Source organism: Tympanuchus pallidicinctus, unplaced genomic scaffold (assembly GCF_026119805.1).
Source record: "Tympanuchus pallidicinctus isolate F22 unplaced genomic scaffold, pur_lepc_1.0 scaffold3, whole genome shotgun sequence".
NCBI lineage: Eukaryota > Metazoa > Chordata > Aves > Galliformes > Phasianidae > Tympanuchus > Tympanuchus pallidicinctus.
Window position 1 is genome coordinate 11437656 of NW_026294747.1, and position 17941 is coordinate 11455596.

Below are 17941 nucleotides of genomic sequence, written 5' to 3' on the forward strand. Positions count from 1 at the left end.
CTGTCTGCATCTCTCTGTATCACAGAGATGGAAGTCTGTGTTTCCTTATATTATCAGCAATCATCTTCCCAATTAAGAAGAAGAATGAGTATGTCTCCCCCACTTTTGAACACTTCTAGGCTGAAGTTAATTTAGTGCAAATCCTAACTCTCATCTTTCCCTACAATGCAATTAGTAGGGTACGATGCAGTTAACTTTAATATAACAGACACTTGCCAGTGATATACTGCAGTTGAAACTACTGCAGATGTGTTTAGTTTTCCGTCTGTCCCAGGAAAGTGCTTCAATGCCATCTTAAATGCCAACAAAGAAAGGAATCTCAGCTCCTGAAGTTCATCTTTAGACAGCAGCATGAGCATATTGTGATATATATAGGAAGAACGAGGCGCTATCTGTGTGTCTACTGAATGATTTATGGCTGGAAGACACCAACCTCTTGCTGGGCAGTAAGGCAATGTGAGCAGTAACAAGAGTGCAGATGTCTTGTGTGAGATGTGCAAGAGCACCTGAAAAAGCTGTAATAGAAGAGTATAGCATAACAGCTGTAACCTCCAAAGTGACACTGAGCACATTTTGCAGACTGAATTGTTGTACAGCCAGAAAATTTAGTCTCAGTGTTAAGAAATGCATCAAGCAATGCAAAACCTGGTTACTGAACTTGAAAAAATCACGAGTTTTGGTGTCTTTTTCTGTCACAGGGCGTCCTGCTGTTTTAACACAGTGACGATTGTTGGCTTTTTCGTTGTATTCCTGCTTACTGCTGCCAGCATATTGACACCACATGAGTATATTGCTGAAATTAATACTGTAGGAAGTTGCTGGGAGCATTCAGTGCCATGCTCAAGCCACGGTTGCTATGAATACTTTTAAATTCAAAACTGAAGTTGTTTCTTTGTGTGTATTTATAGGTAAAACCTGCTGTTACTGAAATCAACAGGAAAGTCATCATTAAGCTCAGTGAGATGAAGGTTGAGACATATCTAGGCAACATGCTTTAGTGTTTGTTTATTACTCAATTGCAGTGGAATTCCATAAGAGGATAAAATAAATACCTACTTTTTCATTGCTTTGCTGTTGGTTTGGGGTGCCTAATTTCTTTAGACTTTTTTTTTTAGGAACTCCTAATATTATTTCCTAATTGCTTAATTTTGTTGATGTTCTTTATATTTTTTTACCAGGTGAACATTGTTTCATGTGATGGAAAGTGCCCGTCTGCAAGTATATATAACTACAACATCAACACATATGCAAGATTCTGCAAATGCTGCAGGGAGCTTGGACTACAGAGACGAACCGTGCAATTGTATTGCACTAGTAATTCAACCTGGGTCAGCTATTCAATCCAAGAGCCTACAGACTGTTCTTGCCAATGGTCTTAAGAATAAATAAATACAAGGAAAGTAAACAGTCCAGCTGCTGCTAGCATAAGATAATTTGAATGTCTGTAAAAAAAAATTTACCAGCTTAATGTTAAAAGATAAAGGAACAAAAATATTTTTGGACTTTCCTCTATTTCTAAAGACTGGGTTTGCATCATTTTTGTTGGGATTTGTCTTCACTTCACAGGCATTATTTTAAGAGTTCTTGTGATATGTGCCAATTTAGAAGGTGATTTATATTTGAAACACCTCAAGGGAAAGAACACCACCTATTTTGTTCTCTGAGGCTGACCCAGTGCTCTGAGGCACCCATTCCTGTTTTAAATCATTGATACATGGGTATATCTAGCAGCAGTCTACTATTTTGAATGCATTGCAATGCTGCAAATACATTCAGTGTCTTCTAAGAAAAAATGATTGGACAATATGAGAAGAATTTTTCAGTTCAAATCATCTTCCTAATGCAAAATAGAGTATGAATGGGAAATGAAGACACAGATATTATTTTTTAATCAGGGAAAAATTCTTGCTATTAATAACAGTATGCAATATTCCCTGGTAATAATTTCAATATTTTGTAGTGTATTTTATATTGTAGCAAAAAGTAGTATGGCCAACATGTAATGTATAGCACAGACAGACAGTTTTAAGTTAGTCATCAGTAGTAACGTTTTCTTTTTTCTAAACAATATGATACAAACTGAAAATACAGAGATTGAGCAAATAAAAACCATTTTACATTCATTAACATAGCTAATACTTTAAATGAAAATGGGCATCTTAGGAAACATTTACAATATTTCTTTAGCAGAATGAACTGTGTTTTACACCAATATTAAAGATGTGACAATTCATTAGGGAATTAAAAAGCAGGACTATTAGTTTGTCTAAAAGAAAAATGTAAGTAGAAATACTTTGTCATCAATATATTTCAAGTGTTTGATATTGAAAATGTACAATCATAAGACTTGGAATTTCAAAAGCAATTCTGTTGATGAATTTGAACAATTAACATTTTGTTGTAACAAACTACTCTTTTTTTTTTTTCCCCTCTAAGCTAATGTTATTGACCTGTTCATTCCTGATGCTGCAAAAATTTAGTTGCTTTAGTTTTGTAGATCAAACTGTAGATAGCACAGTGATATGCTTAAAATTGGAAAATGTAAAAATGGATCTCAGCAGAACTTGTTAGAAAGCTGCTTGTGTAGTTAATCCAAAGAAAAATGTGTTGTCAAAACCAGTTGTGAACAGTTTTGATATGAATTTTTATACTGTGCATTTCATTCTTACAATATCTAATAAACAACAAGGAGTCTTATTTTGTTACAATTAATTTTCTGTCATTGTTGAAGCACCTTACTATGTGATTCAACATGTGATGTTTACTGATTTGTTTTTCAGCAGTGCACATGCTACAGAAAAGTACAAACTGAGGAGAAGGAAAATGCTGTTTACGGGATGCTGGGCCAAATCTTCAGTTGCCTAAAATTCAGAATTGCGAAGATGAACTTCAGCCACTCTTTATACCAACTGGCAGATGTCATCTTAGAGGGTAGGAATTAAAAGAAAGCTGCTTCTTTTGCTCTCAAGTAAGGTGTTTCTCAGCACAAAGTGCCAACCACCAAAATGAGAGACTGAACAAAACAAGAATTAGTCTTGCCACCATGCTTCCATGGGCCCTTCTCTTGCTGCTCAAGCTATTGGTAGAATGCTCGTTGCTTCCAGCACAAGGCACTTACTTTGAGAGGCAGACATTTCTTTGCTGCTTTTAAGAGCAAGTAAATACTGGCTTCTGTCAGCAACAGTAGAAAGTAGAGTGTGGTGTCCATAAACCATAACCGAACACTGATTTGTTTCCACTTTGGGAATGAAATAATAAACACTGTGTTAAGTCCCTGCTTCTGGATTTGTAAACATTAGGCTTATGCTGAGAGAAACTGGAGGAAAGATCCATGCTGCTTATGGCATGACAAAGGAAGCCCCTTTACCCCTTGATTAGCATAAATTCCTTCACAGATGCTTGGCCTGTCTGTCTGTGGTTAGTTCAAAGCAATCCAAGCCCTTCACATGTATTTACCTTACTTGGTGTTTGCACAAAGCAACTCAGCTGGAAAAAGATTTGGCTTTATTTGTACTTCAGCATCTTCAAAAGCAAAGGCAACCCTAACTGATGGAGGAGTTTATCTGACACTTGCTTAGAGGAGGCACTATATTGCCTTATGGTTATGTAGGTGAAGTAGCCAAGGTGGGCAGCATTGAAGCTGTGCTCTTGAAGATAAATACATTCTACCATAATGGTGTTAACTCCAGTTTTTTAGTAGTGCAGCCGGGCCCCAGCACCCTGATGACTGGGCTGCCTCAGCTGTGTGCAACTGCACAGCTGTGTCAGGAAGGCTGTGAGAAGTTACACCTGCATCTCCTGGGCTCTCTGCTAAATTAAAGGTGCCCTGCTTTCCAGGCTAGCTTCACCTGCCCCTGGGCTGCCTTGCTTCTGAGAGCCATACGTTGATATTAATTGGTTCTCCAGCGAGGGGCACAGTGCCTTAGAAGTTAACAAACCAACCAGAATTTGGGTGCTAGTCCTGCAGATACTGGGTTGTTTTGGAGGGCTACCTCAGCTAGGGTAGGAGTGGAGTTGAAGGCTAGAGCATACCATGCTGCCATGGGGAAGGGAGGAAAGTTTAACCAGCATAAAGCAGGAGAGCATGTTTGTGCTGCTCTTGTGGACTCACTACATTTCTGAAAGATGGGCACTGGTGGCCACAGCCTGGAAAGGGTTAAGGTGCAGTCTGAGGCAGGTGAGGGAGCTGAGGCTGATGAGCTACAGCTGGATCCTCCTTGTGCCCCTGTAGAAAGGCTGGAGATAAGGACGTAGGTGCTACTGGGGCGAAGCACAAGAAGCATGGAGAGTGGCCTGCAAGGTTGTGGTGAGTCTTGTTTTCCTAAATTGATCTTTATTTTTAAGAGTGAGGATGGGGGGGGGACTCCTGGGTTTTAAAACTGAGGAGAGGAATGTGGCCTGTGGGGCTTTCCTCAGGTCTGCTCCAGCGGGTCTGTGGGCAGGTATTGAAAATACGACATTTTTGTTAGGAAAGCTGAGTCCAAGTGGTGAAAGCAACAGGGAAATAAAAACAAAAGCTGTTGTTGTAGCAATCTGTTTGCTTTTAAAGCTGTACTGAATTTTAGTAGCTTGCTGGTGTAGCTTACCAGGTTCTTGCCAGCTGCTGATGCCTTCTGGTTTTCTTGTAGTTGTCTTTAAGGCAGCCTGCAGAAGCAGACTTCAGGAGTCAGATTAATCAGATTGCATAAATAAATGGATTGTCTGGCGTCTGACAGGGTGCACTGTGAAGTTGTTTCTCCTGAACAAACAAAACCAAATCTAGATTTTGAAACATCCTCTTTAGAAGCTGGCAGCAAACTTTTTTTTTTTTTTTTTTTTCTTTCCTTCTCTGCCCCCTTGAAGAAGGTGAGGGGGGAATAAAAATGTGCTGAAGTGTTTTTCTTTCCTTCTTTCCTGATCTCTAATGTCCCAATCAAGAACTTATGGCTTAACATGAAATTAGATGCTGTGTGAACAAACCCCAGTCTTCTGGAAACTGAGGGTTGATACATGTTCTTCACAAGCCTTAGAGTTTTACTCCACCGCTGAGGGTTATATTCTTCTCATAAGTTTTTCTACACGTTGATTTCTCTACCAAAGTTATTCCTAGTGCGGATATGAAAATACCTTAGGCTTATATCGTGTTAAAGTTAGGACTTCATATCTTTCCAATGCTAGGCTGTTTTACATATTTACATAAAATATTCATTAAGTGATTTGAATATGAGAATGTTACTTTGTTATGGTATTAATGTCTCATTGGTACCTCCTTTAAAAAACACTTCGCTTGCGTTACTTCAAATAAGCTTACCCAACTTGATTCATGGAACAACAGAATTGATTTGGCACCTGGAACTTCAAGTATGATGAATATTGGCCATTAAGGAAGGCTTTTAAAAAGCACAATTTGTATCACTGTATTTCCATCTGAACTCTTACTGTCTAGCTTGTTAGTATGTTATTTGGTCTCAGAGTAACAGCCTCTTGAGTAATGATTCATGTAATTAATGATACTGCTGCTTGGTAAATTGACTAATTGGCAATACTGGCATCTGGTAGTCTATAGTTTAAAGTAAACTGTTAATTACAAATTAAATAACTTGCATCTCCTTACAATAGTATGCAGTCCGTGAAGTCAGACAACGCTCAGAAAATTCCATTCTCATTCTCTCTACCCACACCATCTTCTTTATTCCTAGTACAAGTGTCTAGACATGAATAATTAAAAATGAGGTAACAGCTGCTATGCAAAGGGTGACTGGGGGGGGGGAAATCCCCTCTCAGTGTGATGATAACATCTAACCTGTTTAGAAATAGTACCTGACAGACTGTCATCCTCTTGGGTCTGGTTTCTGAGCAGACTTTGACCAAGGTTTTGATCATATCAGCTGACTTAGATCTGTGAATCTGGAAAAATGGCACCCGCTGACATTCATCAACGCTTGCTGAACATTTCTGGAGACAGTAGGTGGTATATTTCAGCAGTGAAGACAGTGGGTCTCCTTTGCTGGTGCAGATGTCTACAAGGATGGCATGCAGGTTGTTGTCTGTGTCTGGTGAAAATATATATCTAGTAAGGGTGACTGTGTTGAAAGTCAGGGTTTTGTACCTGAGCATTTGCTGTATCAGTGTTGTTGTGCTCTTTGTATCTGCTGTACGTGGAAATAAATCGGGGGATGTTTAGCAACAGGATGAGAGGATGTGGTTTTAAACTGGAAGAGCGTAGACTTAGACTAGATATTATGAAGAAATTCTTTACTGTGAGAGTGTTGAGACACTGGAATAGGTTGCCCAATGAGGTTGAGGATGCACTTTCCCTGGAGGTGTTCAAGGCTATGCTGGATGGGGCTTTGAGCAACCTGCTCTAGTGGGAGGTGTCTCTGTCTATAACAGGGGGTTGGAACTGAGTGATCTCAAAGGTCCCTTCCAGCCCAAACCATTCTATTATTCTTTCAGAGCAACCCAATATACTTTGCCTTATGTAGCTTTTCCTGTATGTCTTAAGGTAAAGTAATTTATTAGGACATCTATACTGAAATTATCTCTGTATCTCCAGAGCTAAAGAAAGTTGCTATCATCTGCCAAATCTTCAAGCAGGAAAGGCACAGCTAGCTGCATTCATTACCTGTCCAGCTGAATTTGGAAAGATGTACTGCATTTATCACCATTACTAGCTGGAAAAAGATTTGGTCAGTGAAATTTTAAGTACTTCTGTTTTATAGGCTTTTATAGCGTAAGCATTGGCTTGAAATCTTAGAATCCTGGAGCTCTTGTCCTGGGCAGGATTGTCATCCACCAGCTCAGACTGCCCAGGATCCCATCCAGCCTGGCTTCACCTCCAAGGATTGGGTATCCGCAGCTTCTCTGGGCAGCCTGTACCAGGGCCTCACTGCCCTCTGAGTAAAGAATTTACATCTAATATCTCACCTAACTCTCCCCTCCTTTATTAAACCATTCCTTGTTGTCTTATCACTGTCAGAACTTGTAAAAAATTAGTATCCCTCCTGTTTATAAGATCCCTTCAAATTCAAATCCTAAAAGGCCACAGTGAGGTCTTCCTGGAGCCTTGTCATCTCTAGGCTAAACAACCTCAGCCTTTCTTGTACAAGAGGTGCCCTGAGGAGCTCCATCCATTAGCAGCGTTCACAAGTTGTGTCATCTGGCCCCATAGACCTTACGTGTTCTGTTTTTGCTGCTTTTCTTTCAAAATAGTTTTAGACCTTTACTATTTTCAATAGTAGTAGGTAGTCTTTCTACTCTGTCTCAGCCCTGTGTTGTGGACCTAAATAAGAGCTTGTACCCTTCAGGTAGACTTAGTAGTATGAGTCCTATAATTACCTACAATGTAAATGCATCCCTAAAGCTAATGCTCCATAAATACTGTACTTGATGTAAACTCTGGAATTAAATTCATAGCACTGTTTCATATTTATTTCTCTGCTCTATGACCACTGTGGGAGAAGAGGGGGGAAGAAGGAAAGTAGTGTTCTTAGGCTTTGTTTGGCTGTGTTGCAGCACTTCTAAATCTTCTGTCAACACTGGCATGATGTTGCATTCATTAAAAATGCACGACCTTTTTAAAGATCCATCTGTTATATAAATATAAATAATGCAGCCCTATATTTTTATGGTATGCTAATCCTGTGTAGCCATGGTCTAATTATCAAATGATTTCATGCCACCCTGGTGGCAGGCAACGTCCAGACCACTGAACACTTGCTATGGATCTGTTACTAAATCCCTCTTGCACAGTTTCATTCATAAATTTACCACGGCTTTTAAAACAAAATAGTTTGATGCTTATACAGCAATATCAAATAAGAGCAGTATGTTTCCAGAACGCAGCAACACTTTTCAGATGCTCTGCTTCATGCATGACTGAATAATTGGTGGCAAACTCAGTTATTGCTTTCTTCTGCCTTAAGTGGAAGCCATACTGCGTGGCAGATAATGCGTGCTGTTGTGTTCAAAGGCGAGATAGAGGCCTTGTGTGCAATTTGGCCATACCAAGCTGTGAAGCTTGAACATTTGACTGTCTGTGTCAAGCTTCATTTTGGTGATGGTTGTCCTAAGTCAGATGCAACGCTCCTGATCAGCAGTTGTTTTTCTTGCTCTGTTTTAACTGTCTTGGAGCTAGTGTAGGTGTGCCAGGTCCTGGGGTGCCTGTGGTTCTTGCCTCCTCTGGTGTTCCTTTAACGCTGCCCTCTATCAACTCCCAAGGGAGACAGTCAAAATTCAAAGAAAATGCCATTTTTGTTAGTTAAGTCATTGCTTTATCTTTGAAAAAAACAGAGAACATCACTTGATGGAAGTGATTGGTGAAACTGCTTGTTTGTTTGTTTGTTTCTATAAGGCTATTTTATTTATTAATTTATTTATTAATTACCATTGACTTCAGTGCAAAGAGCTCGCTCCCAAGCAACCATGAAATCAACTCCGGAGTAACAATGGAGCTATTAAGAACAGAATTGAAGTGCTTTGCCCAGATGTAGTTTAGATTTCAATTTAACTTGAACAGTTTAATGTCATCTGTGCCAGTTTAGTGCCATCTGGTCACTTACAAGATGAGATTTGCAGCTTAAATGAAATTCTTCCTTTTCTTGTGTAACTGAGAGCGTTCTTGTAGTGTCATTTTCTCTGGGTTCGCATCATCCACCACTGTGTGGTTTTTTTTTTTTTTTTAAGGCTGTATGTATCTCATAAATGCATTTTTCTTTGGCTACAGTGAAATGTACAGAAATTTAAAACTTTAATAATTATATATGTTTTCAACAAAACCTGCTTCTAGCGTGGAATTGAACAGGATATATTTTACCTCTTTGTTTTTGTCCTGAATGTTTCTGCCCTTGTATAAGGGCTGGTGGGGACCTAGTGTGCAGTACATACAGGATTTGGTGTTGTGACATGGAAGAGCCACTCTCCTGGGGGACGTGGAGGCACTGCTGGCAGCAGGGAGCATCACATGCAGGCAGCAGGGCTGCTGACCAGGCATAGAGGGTATGGCCTGGAGATAAAGCCCATGAGCAGACTGGAAATCTGAATTGATTTCCCAGTCTTTTTGCAGTTTGTCTTCTGCTCAATGAAATGTTTGTTATTTCAAGTACTTGCATATTCTAGTTCAAGCTGCCTGGAACAGGCAGAACATATTTTTATTAACCTTTTCTGTTTGCCCAGATAAATCTGCTTCATGTAAATCAGAGCTAGTAGCACCACGGGAATGTTTTTCACCCACATGTTACCAGCATCCTTGATCTCTTGTGAGCATTTAACAAAGTAATTTCCATCTTCTCTGACACAGCTAATCCTGATGTATTTGTAATAAACTGGGAATTTCATTGAGCTGAATGCTTACTCACAGAAATGTGACTTGCTGGTTGCTCGCTGGATCTGTTACCACGCCATTTGGAGCTCAAAGGAGTTAATGTCTGCCACATACTGTTCTGTGTAAGAAAATCCAGAACCCTTTAAGAAGTTTTTACAGGACATGGAGTTCAAGCAAAATCTCTTCTAATTAATTTGGATGAGAGGTGGCTGGAGACCACCTTGGAAATTTTGCTGGTAGTGCCAGTGCTCAGGCCTGCTTAAATAGTGGGTCATGTCCTCAGGTGGCTCAACTGCCACTCTCAACAAAGGCACAGAGAAGGCAGAACAGATCTTCTTTTTACTTACATAAATAGATATATACAAATATTTGTCCATGGTTCCCCAGTGTGCCAGTCTCCTTTGCAAACTGTCTGAAAGCTGCAGCAATGCAGATAATAATAGACTTCCAGAACTAGAATTTCAGCACTCGCAGGCATTTCCTCCTTGTTCCCATCAAGTAGTTCACTGAAACACCTTTCATTTTATGTACATGCCTGTTTATACAAGTAGGTAAAATTAGATACTATATATAATATGTGAAATAATACATTTTTTTAAATTCAAAGCACAAGCACTAATCAGATTTTCAGGTCATTGACATTGTCCCATCTCTGGTGGGTTTCAAAATGATAAGAATATTTTCCAAATGGTCAAATCTCGTATTTAAAATTCTGATGTACTTTACATAACATAAGAGATTTGCAGTACCAGAAAAATTCCATTTTCCTCAGCCCAGTTTCAGGTTCCTAACCTGATTTTCTGGGCTTAATTTTCTTCCTGTTGAAATCAATAAGTACATTGTAATATAATGATTCACGTTCAAGGTTCGACCATAGAAAATTAAGACTACATGCTGATTTGACTGCCATTGTTGAAAGATGATCCCTAGAAATGTGTAAATGCACAGTAAACTCTTTAACTCTTTCAGCCCTATTCTTTTTTTTTTTTCTTTCCCTTTTCATTGGGCCTAAATACATAAAAATGGATCTTTGTGTAAGACCTAACGATGGCAGGAAGATTTATGCTGAGATGTTGTTTAGACATGTATATCTTCTGTGGTTTCAAGTACTTTGTAGTGGATACTCAAATGCAAAGATCCTGTCACTGGGCAGCATAGTGGTGAGGTGCCAGGGAAACTGCAGCCTATCTGTGCGACCTGTCTGTCCAATCTCCAGCACTGCTTTTCATTAGAACTTTCTGTGCAGCATGCTGACATCCTGGTACTGTGTGGCTCCTTCCTGGGGTTAAACACACATCCTATAGCTTCTGTTCCCTAAATCATGAGCCAGTTAATGAGGTAAATCTACCTGCAGCGTGAACTTTAGGTTCTTCAGCATCCCAGCTGAACTCCTCTTGTTTTCTTCTTACCTCACAGTTTTGTAGGAAAGAAGGAAAATCATCTCTCTCTCTCTTCCCTCCCTGGCCTCAAGTCATTCCAAAGAAACCAGACCCTTCCTTCTAGGTTTGCCAGTCTCATTTGGGCTCAGGGATTTTCCCTTCAGCTGCTGAGCTCTCCTCCCTTTCTGACTCAGGTGGAGAATATGCTGCTGAAATATGGCCTTTTCCTGTTTTACAGGAGCAGTCAGGCACTCCTGCCCTGTCCATGGCTTTAGGGCCCCAGAAGGAAATACGGAGATCTGTACAGGAAAGCCTGTGTCTGCAATGTGGGGGAACAGCACTGTGCAGAAAGGACAGGGAAAACAAATGATGTTTTCATGTGTTCCAGCTGGCAGAATTACATGCTCTTGTATCCTGTGATGAGGGGATGAGTAGCTGGGTTTTGATTTTGTTGTTTTTGTTTTTTTTTTCTAATTTGTTTTAAACCCACAGGCTTGTGGAAAACTGTGGACTGAATATTTCCAGCGCTTGTAGAGCCATACCTTCTCCTAAGGATGGTAGTCAAAAGCTTAGTCTGAAACTATATGCTACCAATGAAGTATACTTGCTTTGGAGACCACTCTTGATTCTAGTTCAAATATATCCATTACGGTATAAAACACTTTCTTCCACTTTTTTGCCTTTTTTTTTTTTTTTTTTCTTCCCTCTGGTGGTTTTCCTATGTTAGACCAGTGAAGCTCCACTGAGGAGAAAAGGCTTTAAAAGGTGAAAACCAGGAGGATAGGAGAGAGTTTGCTGTCTTATGGGGTGTTTTGCTTTATTAGCAGAAGAAATGAGTTTGCGGGTTTGAAAAGGGTGGTAGGTGCACAAGGCCAGAAGAACCAGTCTTCGAAACTCCTTAGTAAAAAGAAAACTATTAATAAGAACTAATTTCAAGGCCAAGAGCTGCAAATATCCTGGACTTCTCTGAGTACCATGGTAGAAATGAGCAATGAAAAAATCTGGAGCCTTTTTTCCCACTCATATTAGTGAAGAATACTTTGATACAAATAGTCTTGTCTTGGTGTCTTTTTTCATGGGGGTAGGAGGCTTTCTCCTTGCTTACCACAGCATATTTCATAAGTCTGAGTCTTAGATGTAGCTCAGGGACACTGTAAGGTGGGTCTTGCTTCATTCCAGAATTTCTTTGACCATAGTCATTCTGGCTTCTTTGGTAAGAGAGGAAGTAAGATGGTTGCAAGGAGCCAGTGTTGCTACTCTGCTTTCTGGACCAGAGGAAATTAACTTATTTTTAGAATGGTCTTGGTGTGTCTGTGGGCTGCTAGTACACTTCAGGAATTCATGTTGCATAGTTTTCCCAGCAGAATCTAACCCTTGACTTCTAGAAATGTAATACAATATATGTCCTTGATAAAAGCCTCCTGGTGATAATGCTACTTGGATTCAGAGTGAAAATTTTGGTGCAGATGGGAATAATTCTTAGAAAGATGCTGCAGGAAGTACTTGGAAAAGCTCCAATCAATTTGCAATATGTACTGATATTTTTACATGCTTTTTAGAGCCGCACAGAATCACTCAGGTTGGAAAAGACCTTAAAGATCATTGAGTCCAACCACAACCTAACCAAACTATCCTAACTAACAACGCCCTGCTAAATCAGGTCCCTGAGCACCATATCCAAGTGGTTTTTAAACACATCCAGGGATGGTGACTCAACCACCTCCCTGGGGAGCCTATTCTAGTGCTTAACAATGCTTTCTGTAAAGGAGTTTTTCTGATATCCAAACTAAACTTACCCTGGCGCAACTTGTGGCCGTTTCCCTTTGTCCTGTCACCAGTGAGAAGAGACCAACCCTGCTCTCGTAAGCACCTTTCAGTTACTGGAAGAGAGCAATAAGGTCTCCCCTCAGCCTCCTTTTTCCCCACACTAAACAGCCCCAGCTCCCCCTTCACAAGCCTTGTTGCCCTTCTTTGGACATGCTCCAGCACCTCCATGTCCTTTCTTTACTGAGGTGCCCAACATAGTACTTGAGATGAAGCCTCACCAATGCCAAGTACAGGGCAGGTTGACTTCCCTAGTCCTGCTCACCACACCATTCCTGATACAGGCCATTGGCCTTCCTTTTAGAGAAGATCTTGGAAACAATGTGATTTATAGGTAAATAGCTGTGGTTTATAGGTAAACAGAAGTTTTTGTTATTGCCTATTGTGAAAGGAAAGGTTGCATAAAACAAGAGAAATAAAATAAGAGAAAGTGGTTATCTAGATCTTGGAAGCATTTGGCTCTGGATCTAACAGCGAAAATACTGTCAGATCATATTGAAGATGGTGGCTTGCAGTTCTGTCAGGGCTGGTTTTGATGAAGGGGCTATTCAAAAACAGTATTAAACTGCTTATTCCATTGGTGAAAAGCCTTTATAAAGCAAACAAGAAACATTAAAAAAAAAAAAAAAAAAAAAAAAAACCTAAACCAACCCAATGGAAAAAAAAACAAAACACCCTATGATTAAATGTTACAGACTGGTAGAATCTAATTTCTAAGTTAGTTGAGGACATTGCTGTATTTTCCACCTGTGGTTGATGGTTGAAGTATATTCTGTATCTGGCTGTCTGCTGTTCCTACACATGGAAGCAGGCTGACTTCAGTCCTGTGCTGGGTGGCAGCTGGGCTTTACAAAGCAGTGACTCTTTAAGATGTTTGTGAGAAAACGCTCGTAGGTTGCAGTGTGCTTTTTATGTTTTTGTTTTGTTTTTAAATGCTGTAATTTTCATGCTATGTCTGTTAACTCAGGTTTTTGACTGACATGACAAACCTCATAGCTGGCATCCAGTTACAAATGAAGAGCTGGGGAATTGGCAGAATTTTCATTTGGTGGGTCCTGTTTGAAGTTAGATTGAAGACTCATCTGAGTTGCACAAGTGTTTGCATTGTTGATGTTAAGACAGAGCTCTGTATAAGGGGTCTCATTAAGCTCCATTTCTAATTTATTTTTCATTCTTGTTCTAGCTTCATTACTTGCAAATTGTCATTTTGTGAAACAGATGTCTGTGTGTTGAATATGATAAGCTCTTGTCTATTGTGAACCTTTAAATAGAGAGCAGAGCAGCTTTGAGTTGGCGGGGGAGTGAGCCAAGGCCTCTCTTGGTAGAAATGGATAGGGCTTCACTGAGGCTATTTGCAGTAGCAGAGAATTTGCTGCAGTGTCAAAGTGCAGGTGTTAGCATTGGAGCAGGAGTTGAGAGACAGAGCACTGACCCCAACCAGAGAGATAAATGTTTTTATGTGAAGTGAATGTAAAAAGTTACCTTATATAAATTATTTTTATATTACTGGAAAACATAAGATGAGAAAAATAAAGCCATGGGCTAAAAAAATGGATTTTAAGTAGTCAGGATGTCGTTACTTCTTGCGGGTCCGTATAGCTACATTTTCATTATTCAGGTTTGTCAGAAGTTGGCAGTCTCTTTGGGCTCGTATTGGTGGCTTTCTTTTTTCACTGCGCTTTGTCTGGCTTTTCACCTGAGATGCTGTAGTACCAGCTAAGGCAGAGCAGGTTGCCTTACGTTAAGATTATCTATTAGATAGATTGTCTGTGTCTAGACTATACTTCAGTGTTGCTGAAATGATGCTTGCGTATTTAAGATGGAACTACTGGTTTGGATTTAATCGTACTACTTCTGCTCCTGAGGTCCTTACGTGGTTCCACGTGTAAATGCCAAAATCAAGTGTGCTAAGAGTCAAGATGGGCAGAACTGCTATAGGAGTATTGCTCAGAAAGGGTGGTGGAAAAGCTCAGGCAGATTGTTGTAATGTGGCTATTCCTGTGAAGTGGCAAAGAAGGGGCCAAAGTCTGCAGACCAAAGAGGTGCGTGTTGTCTTCCCCTGTATAGAGGAGGCTAGCAAAAGTCTTCATTTATGAGGGAAAGCTGAGAAACCTGACAAGGAATTCAACCCTTGAGCACAGATTGATGGCTAGTCCTAAAAATTACCACCAGGCAGAAGTAATTAGTGATATAAAAACTGTCTCCATTACTCAGTTTATAAGCACTTCTGGTAAGAAAGAGGTTAATAACTCTGTTTATAGTAAGAAAAGACCCTTGCCCTTCAGTACACACACTTCACTGTACCCAGATAATCCCTGGAGCAAGGAGGTTTAAGGTAATTTGTGGCGCAGCTGTCCTTTTCTGGAACATGAGCAAATTCTCCTGCACATGGTCAGCTGCAAGAACAAATGTCTATAACAAATGAAAAAACAAGATGTTCAACCCCAGCCTGCTGCACTCGCAAGAGGAGCACATGAGCTGGGCTGTTCGTCTTGCTCGAATCAACTCCATGGCACGAAGGGGTTTAGTGCACAGCTTATGGCCAAGTGGAAGCAACGTGTCAGCGGTGAGGGAGGAATGCTGGTGATGGAAACCTGACTGATTGACAGACGGTGGCCATACAGTCATAGGCAATCTATTGTTTCGCCAGAAGGAAGCAGGATTAGAAAATGTATAATCGTTACAATCCCCAATATAAAGCTTCAAGTGACGGTTGCTTTGCTGTTGCTGGTGTGACTTACACTAGGTCTAATCCCACCAAGCCTGTACTTAAGCAAAATCTTCACGTGTTCCGTGTGGCTCGTGCCTCGCTCCCTGGATGTCTCACTAAAAAACATCTCTGTGGCACTGCAGAAATGAGCTCTGTGATTTTCAGGAGCTACTTCTGGCGGTGTTGCTGCAGAGTGCCACTACAGTGCACACAGCAAGTCCACAAATTATGTTCTGGGAAGAAATTCTCATTATTAACAAAAATCATCTTAGTCGTTATGAGCAGCAGAATTCATTGCTCTGAAACAGATGTCATTTATCTACCAAAAAAAAAAAAAGTAACAAACAAAAAATTGGCAAAGAAAAGTAGTAGGGCAGGAAGGCCAATGGCATCCTGGCTTATATCAGAAGCAATGTTGCCAACAAGAACAAGAGGTGATCGTCCCTCTGTTCTCAGCTTTGGTGAGGCTGTGCCTCGAGTCTGTGTTCAGTTTTGGGCCCCTCACTACAAAAAAGGCATCAAGGCTCTGGAGCTTGTCCAGAGAAGGGCAGTGAAGCTGTGAAGGGTTTGGAGCACATGCCTTATGGCAGGGAGCTGAGAGAGCTGGGATTGTTCAGTCTGGAGAAGAGGAGGCTCAGGAAGCACATGATGGTTAACTACAGTAAGCTGAAAGGAGGTTGTAGTGAGATGGGGGTGGGGGCTTCTTCTCGTGGGTCACAGTGATAGGATGAAAGGTGATGGTGTCAAAATGCACTAGGGGATGTTTGGGATAAAATTATAGTTGATGGCTTTTTTTGGTTCTGTTTTGTTTTGTTTGAATAGCTCTCTTTGCTACCATTTCTTGTTTGACCTGTATTGTGCCTGAGCTGTGGCCTGCTTCCTGCCTGAATGCTGGCACCCTGGTTTCAGCCAAAACAGTGTTGGCTGGTTGGTACAGAAGTTCTGCTTATTTAAAAATGCTGAATAGTGTTCAGTACTACTGGTAAAATTTTCTGAAAGTCTCTCTAATGTGGCCATAACATCAGACCAGTCCTTGGCAACTGAACGTTTCTGGCAGCAACTCATAAAAATGGCAATAGTGTGTTCTGTGTATAGGACAGAAATAGTTATTGGGAGCAAATAAAAATGTAGTGCTATTAAGTAAAAATAAAACTGCTGAAGTACAGTGTCAATGCTCAGGAACTACCCTGCAAGTGAAATAATGATGCTTGAATCTCATTTGCTGGAGAAGGTGGAGAAGTTTGATAATTACAGACAAAAACAGTGACATAGCACATGATGAAGTGATTCCATATCTACTTCTTTTTGTTTTAACAGAGATATCTTTCTTAACTAGAATATCAAAAGCACAAACCATATGTTTAGTTACCACAAGCTGTATGTAGGAGGGTGTTCTGCTGGATGTGGGCAGTGATGCCCTTTTGCACGAACAAGGCTGGACTGACAAAGGTCTTGTATAGAGTGCATATAGTCAGGGCTTTTTGCATAGGATCTGAAGAGCTGGCAAAATGACTCTGTTTAGAGTGAAGTGAAATAATTACACTGCCTGTGAAGGGGAATTTTCAATAGTATACTAAAGCCATTTTGTTTTAGCAAATCAAACCTGAAATCCCAATGCTCCAAGCTGAATGGAGTTTTTTGAATAAACGTTAGCAATATGTGTGTTTTTGTTTGTAGCTTTTGGAGTGAGAAGCTGACAACATGAGCAGCGCGTGATGAGTGCCTCCTAAAGTTATATGTGAGTGCTTGTTGGGTGGGAATGCCTGTCCAGAAGCTTACGGGGCAATGCCTCCATCTTTTGACTTAGAATAGAGCTTGCTTTTGCAGTAAAATGCTGTGTATCCTAGCTCAGTATTGAGGTTTATTCTCTTTGTTTGTTGATGCTGATGTCAGCCTGCCCTTTGCAGCATGGAATAAGGAAGCTTTATTTAAACTTTCCATAACCTGGAGGGCTGAATTTAATGACTGATTGAAACCTAGAGCAACTCCTTGTTTGGAGTGGGTTCTGCTGGGTGTATGTCAGTGTAAATCTCATCCAGGCTTCTGGAGAACATTGAATTTCTCTTCCTTATTTGAAGTGGAGGGAGGACTACCTGCGCTCCCAAAAAATTTGGTCACAACAGGGGCTGTTGAGATCCTTGACTGAAAGGAGGGAGGAAGGAATTGGACTTCAAATTCATTATCCCGATATGTGTGAAAGTCCTAAAATGAATGGGGGGAAAAATAGATGGAGGTGGGGTGGGATGTGGAAATAACTGTAATTCATCCTTGGGTTTTGCAAGCAGCTGAGCTCCACTGAGGTGATCTCGTGAAGGGTTAATGCAGCAGCAGCTGGCCACAAGGCTTGGTCCTTATCTCACTCTTATCCTCTGCTATTAACTGGCCACAATTACGGGCTGTATCAGTTACTGCCATCTGTTTTTTTCGTGAGGCGCTCGTCGGATTGCGGCCAGCAAAGGGGATTAGGTGGAGAAAGGCTGAAATGCCAAAACGGTTCCGCAGCGCCGGGCTCCCGCGTGTGCCCGCGGCCGCTGCGCGCCGCCCGCCTGACAGCTGCGAGGAGTGAGCGTAAAGATAAACTGTGAAGGCTGGTTCAAAGCTCTGCAAGGGAAGCGCATTTCTGCCTGCAGTTGTTGTAATGAGGGATTGTGCAGAGAGAATTGAAGTGTGGAACGTGGGTGTTCGGCACCAGGGGGGTGATTTTAGTTTCCAGTGTGGGTTGCTGCT

At 40.8% G+C, this 17941-nt stretch overlaps 1 protein-coding gene and 1 long non-coding RNA gene across 4 annotated transcripts in view; both read left to right on the forward strand.

Moving 5' to 3' along the window:
* OTOG (otogelin) overlaps positions 1-2843 on the forward strand; it is a 93189-nt gene extending 90346 nt beyond the window's left edge. For both annotated transcript variants that reach the window (XM_052695212.1, XM_052695214.1), the window contains one exon: positions 1179-2843. In XM_052695212.1, the coding sequence (XP_052551172.1) occupies positions 1179-1379 (201 nt within the window). In that variant the 3' untranslated portion in view covers positions 1380-2843. The remainder of the gene's footprint in view (positions 1-1178) is intronic.
* Positions 2844-4205: 1362 nt separating this feature from the next.
* The window catches only part of LOC128087410 (uncharacterized), a 45650-nt gene continuing 31914 nt past the window's right edge, over positions 4206-17941 (forward strand). For both annotated transcript variants that reach the window (XR_008209838.1, XR_008209837.1), the window contains exon 1: positions 4206-4306. This is a non-coding gene — a long non-coding RNA (uncharacterized LOC128087410). The remainder of the gene's footprint in view (positions 4307-17941) is intronic.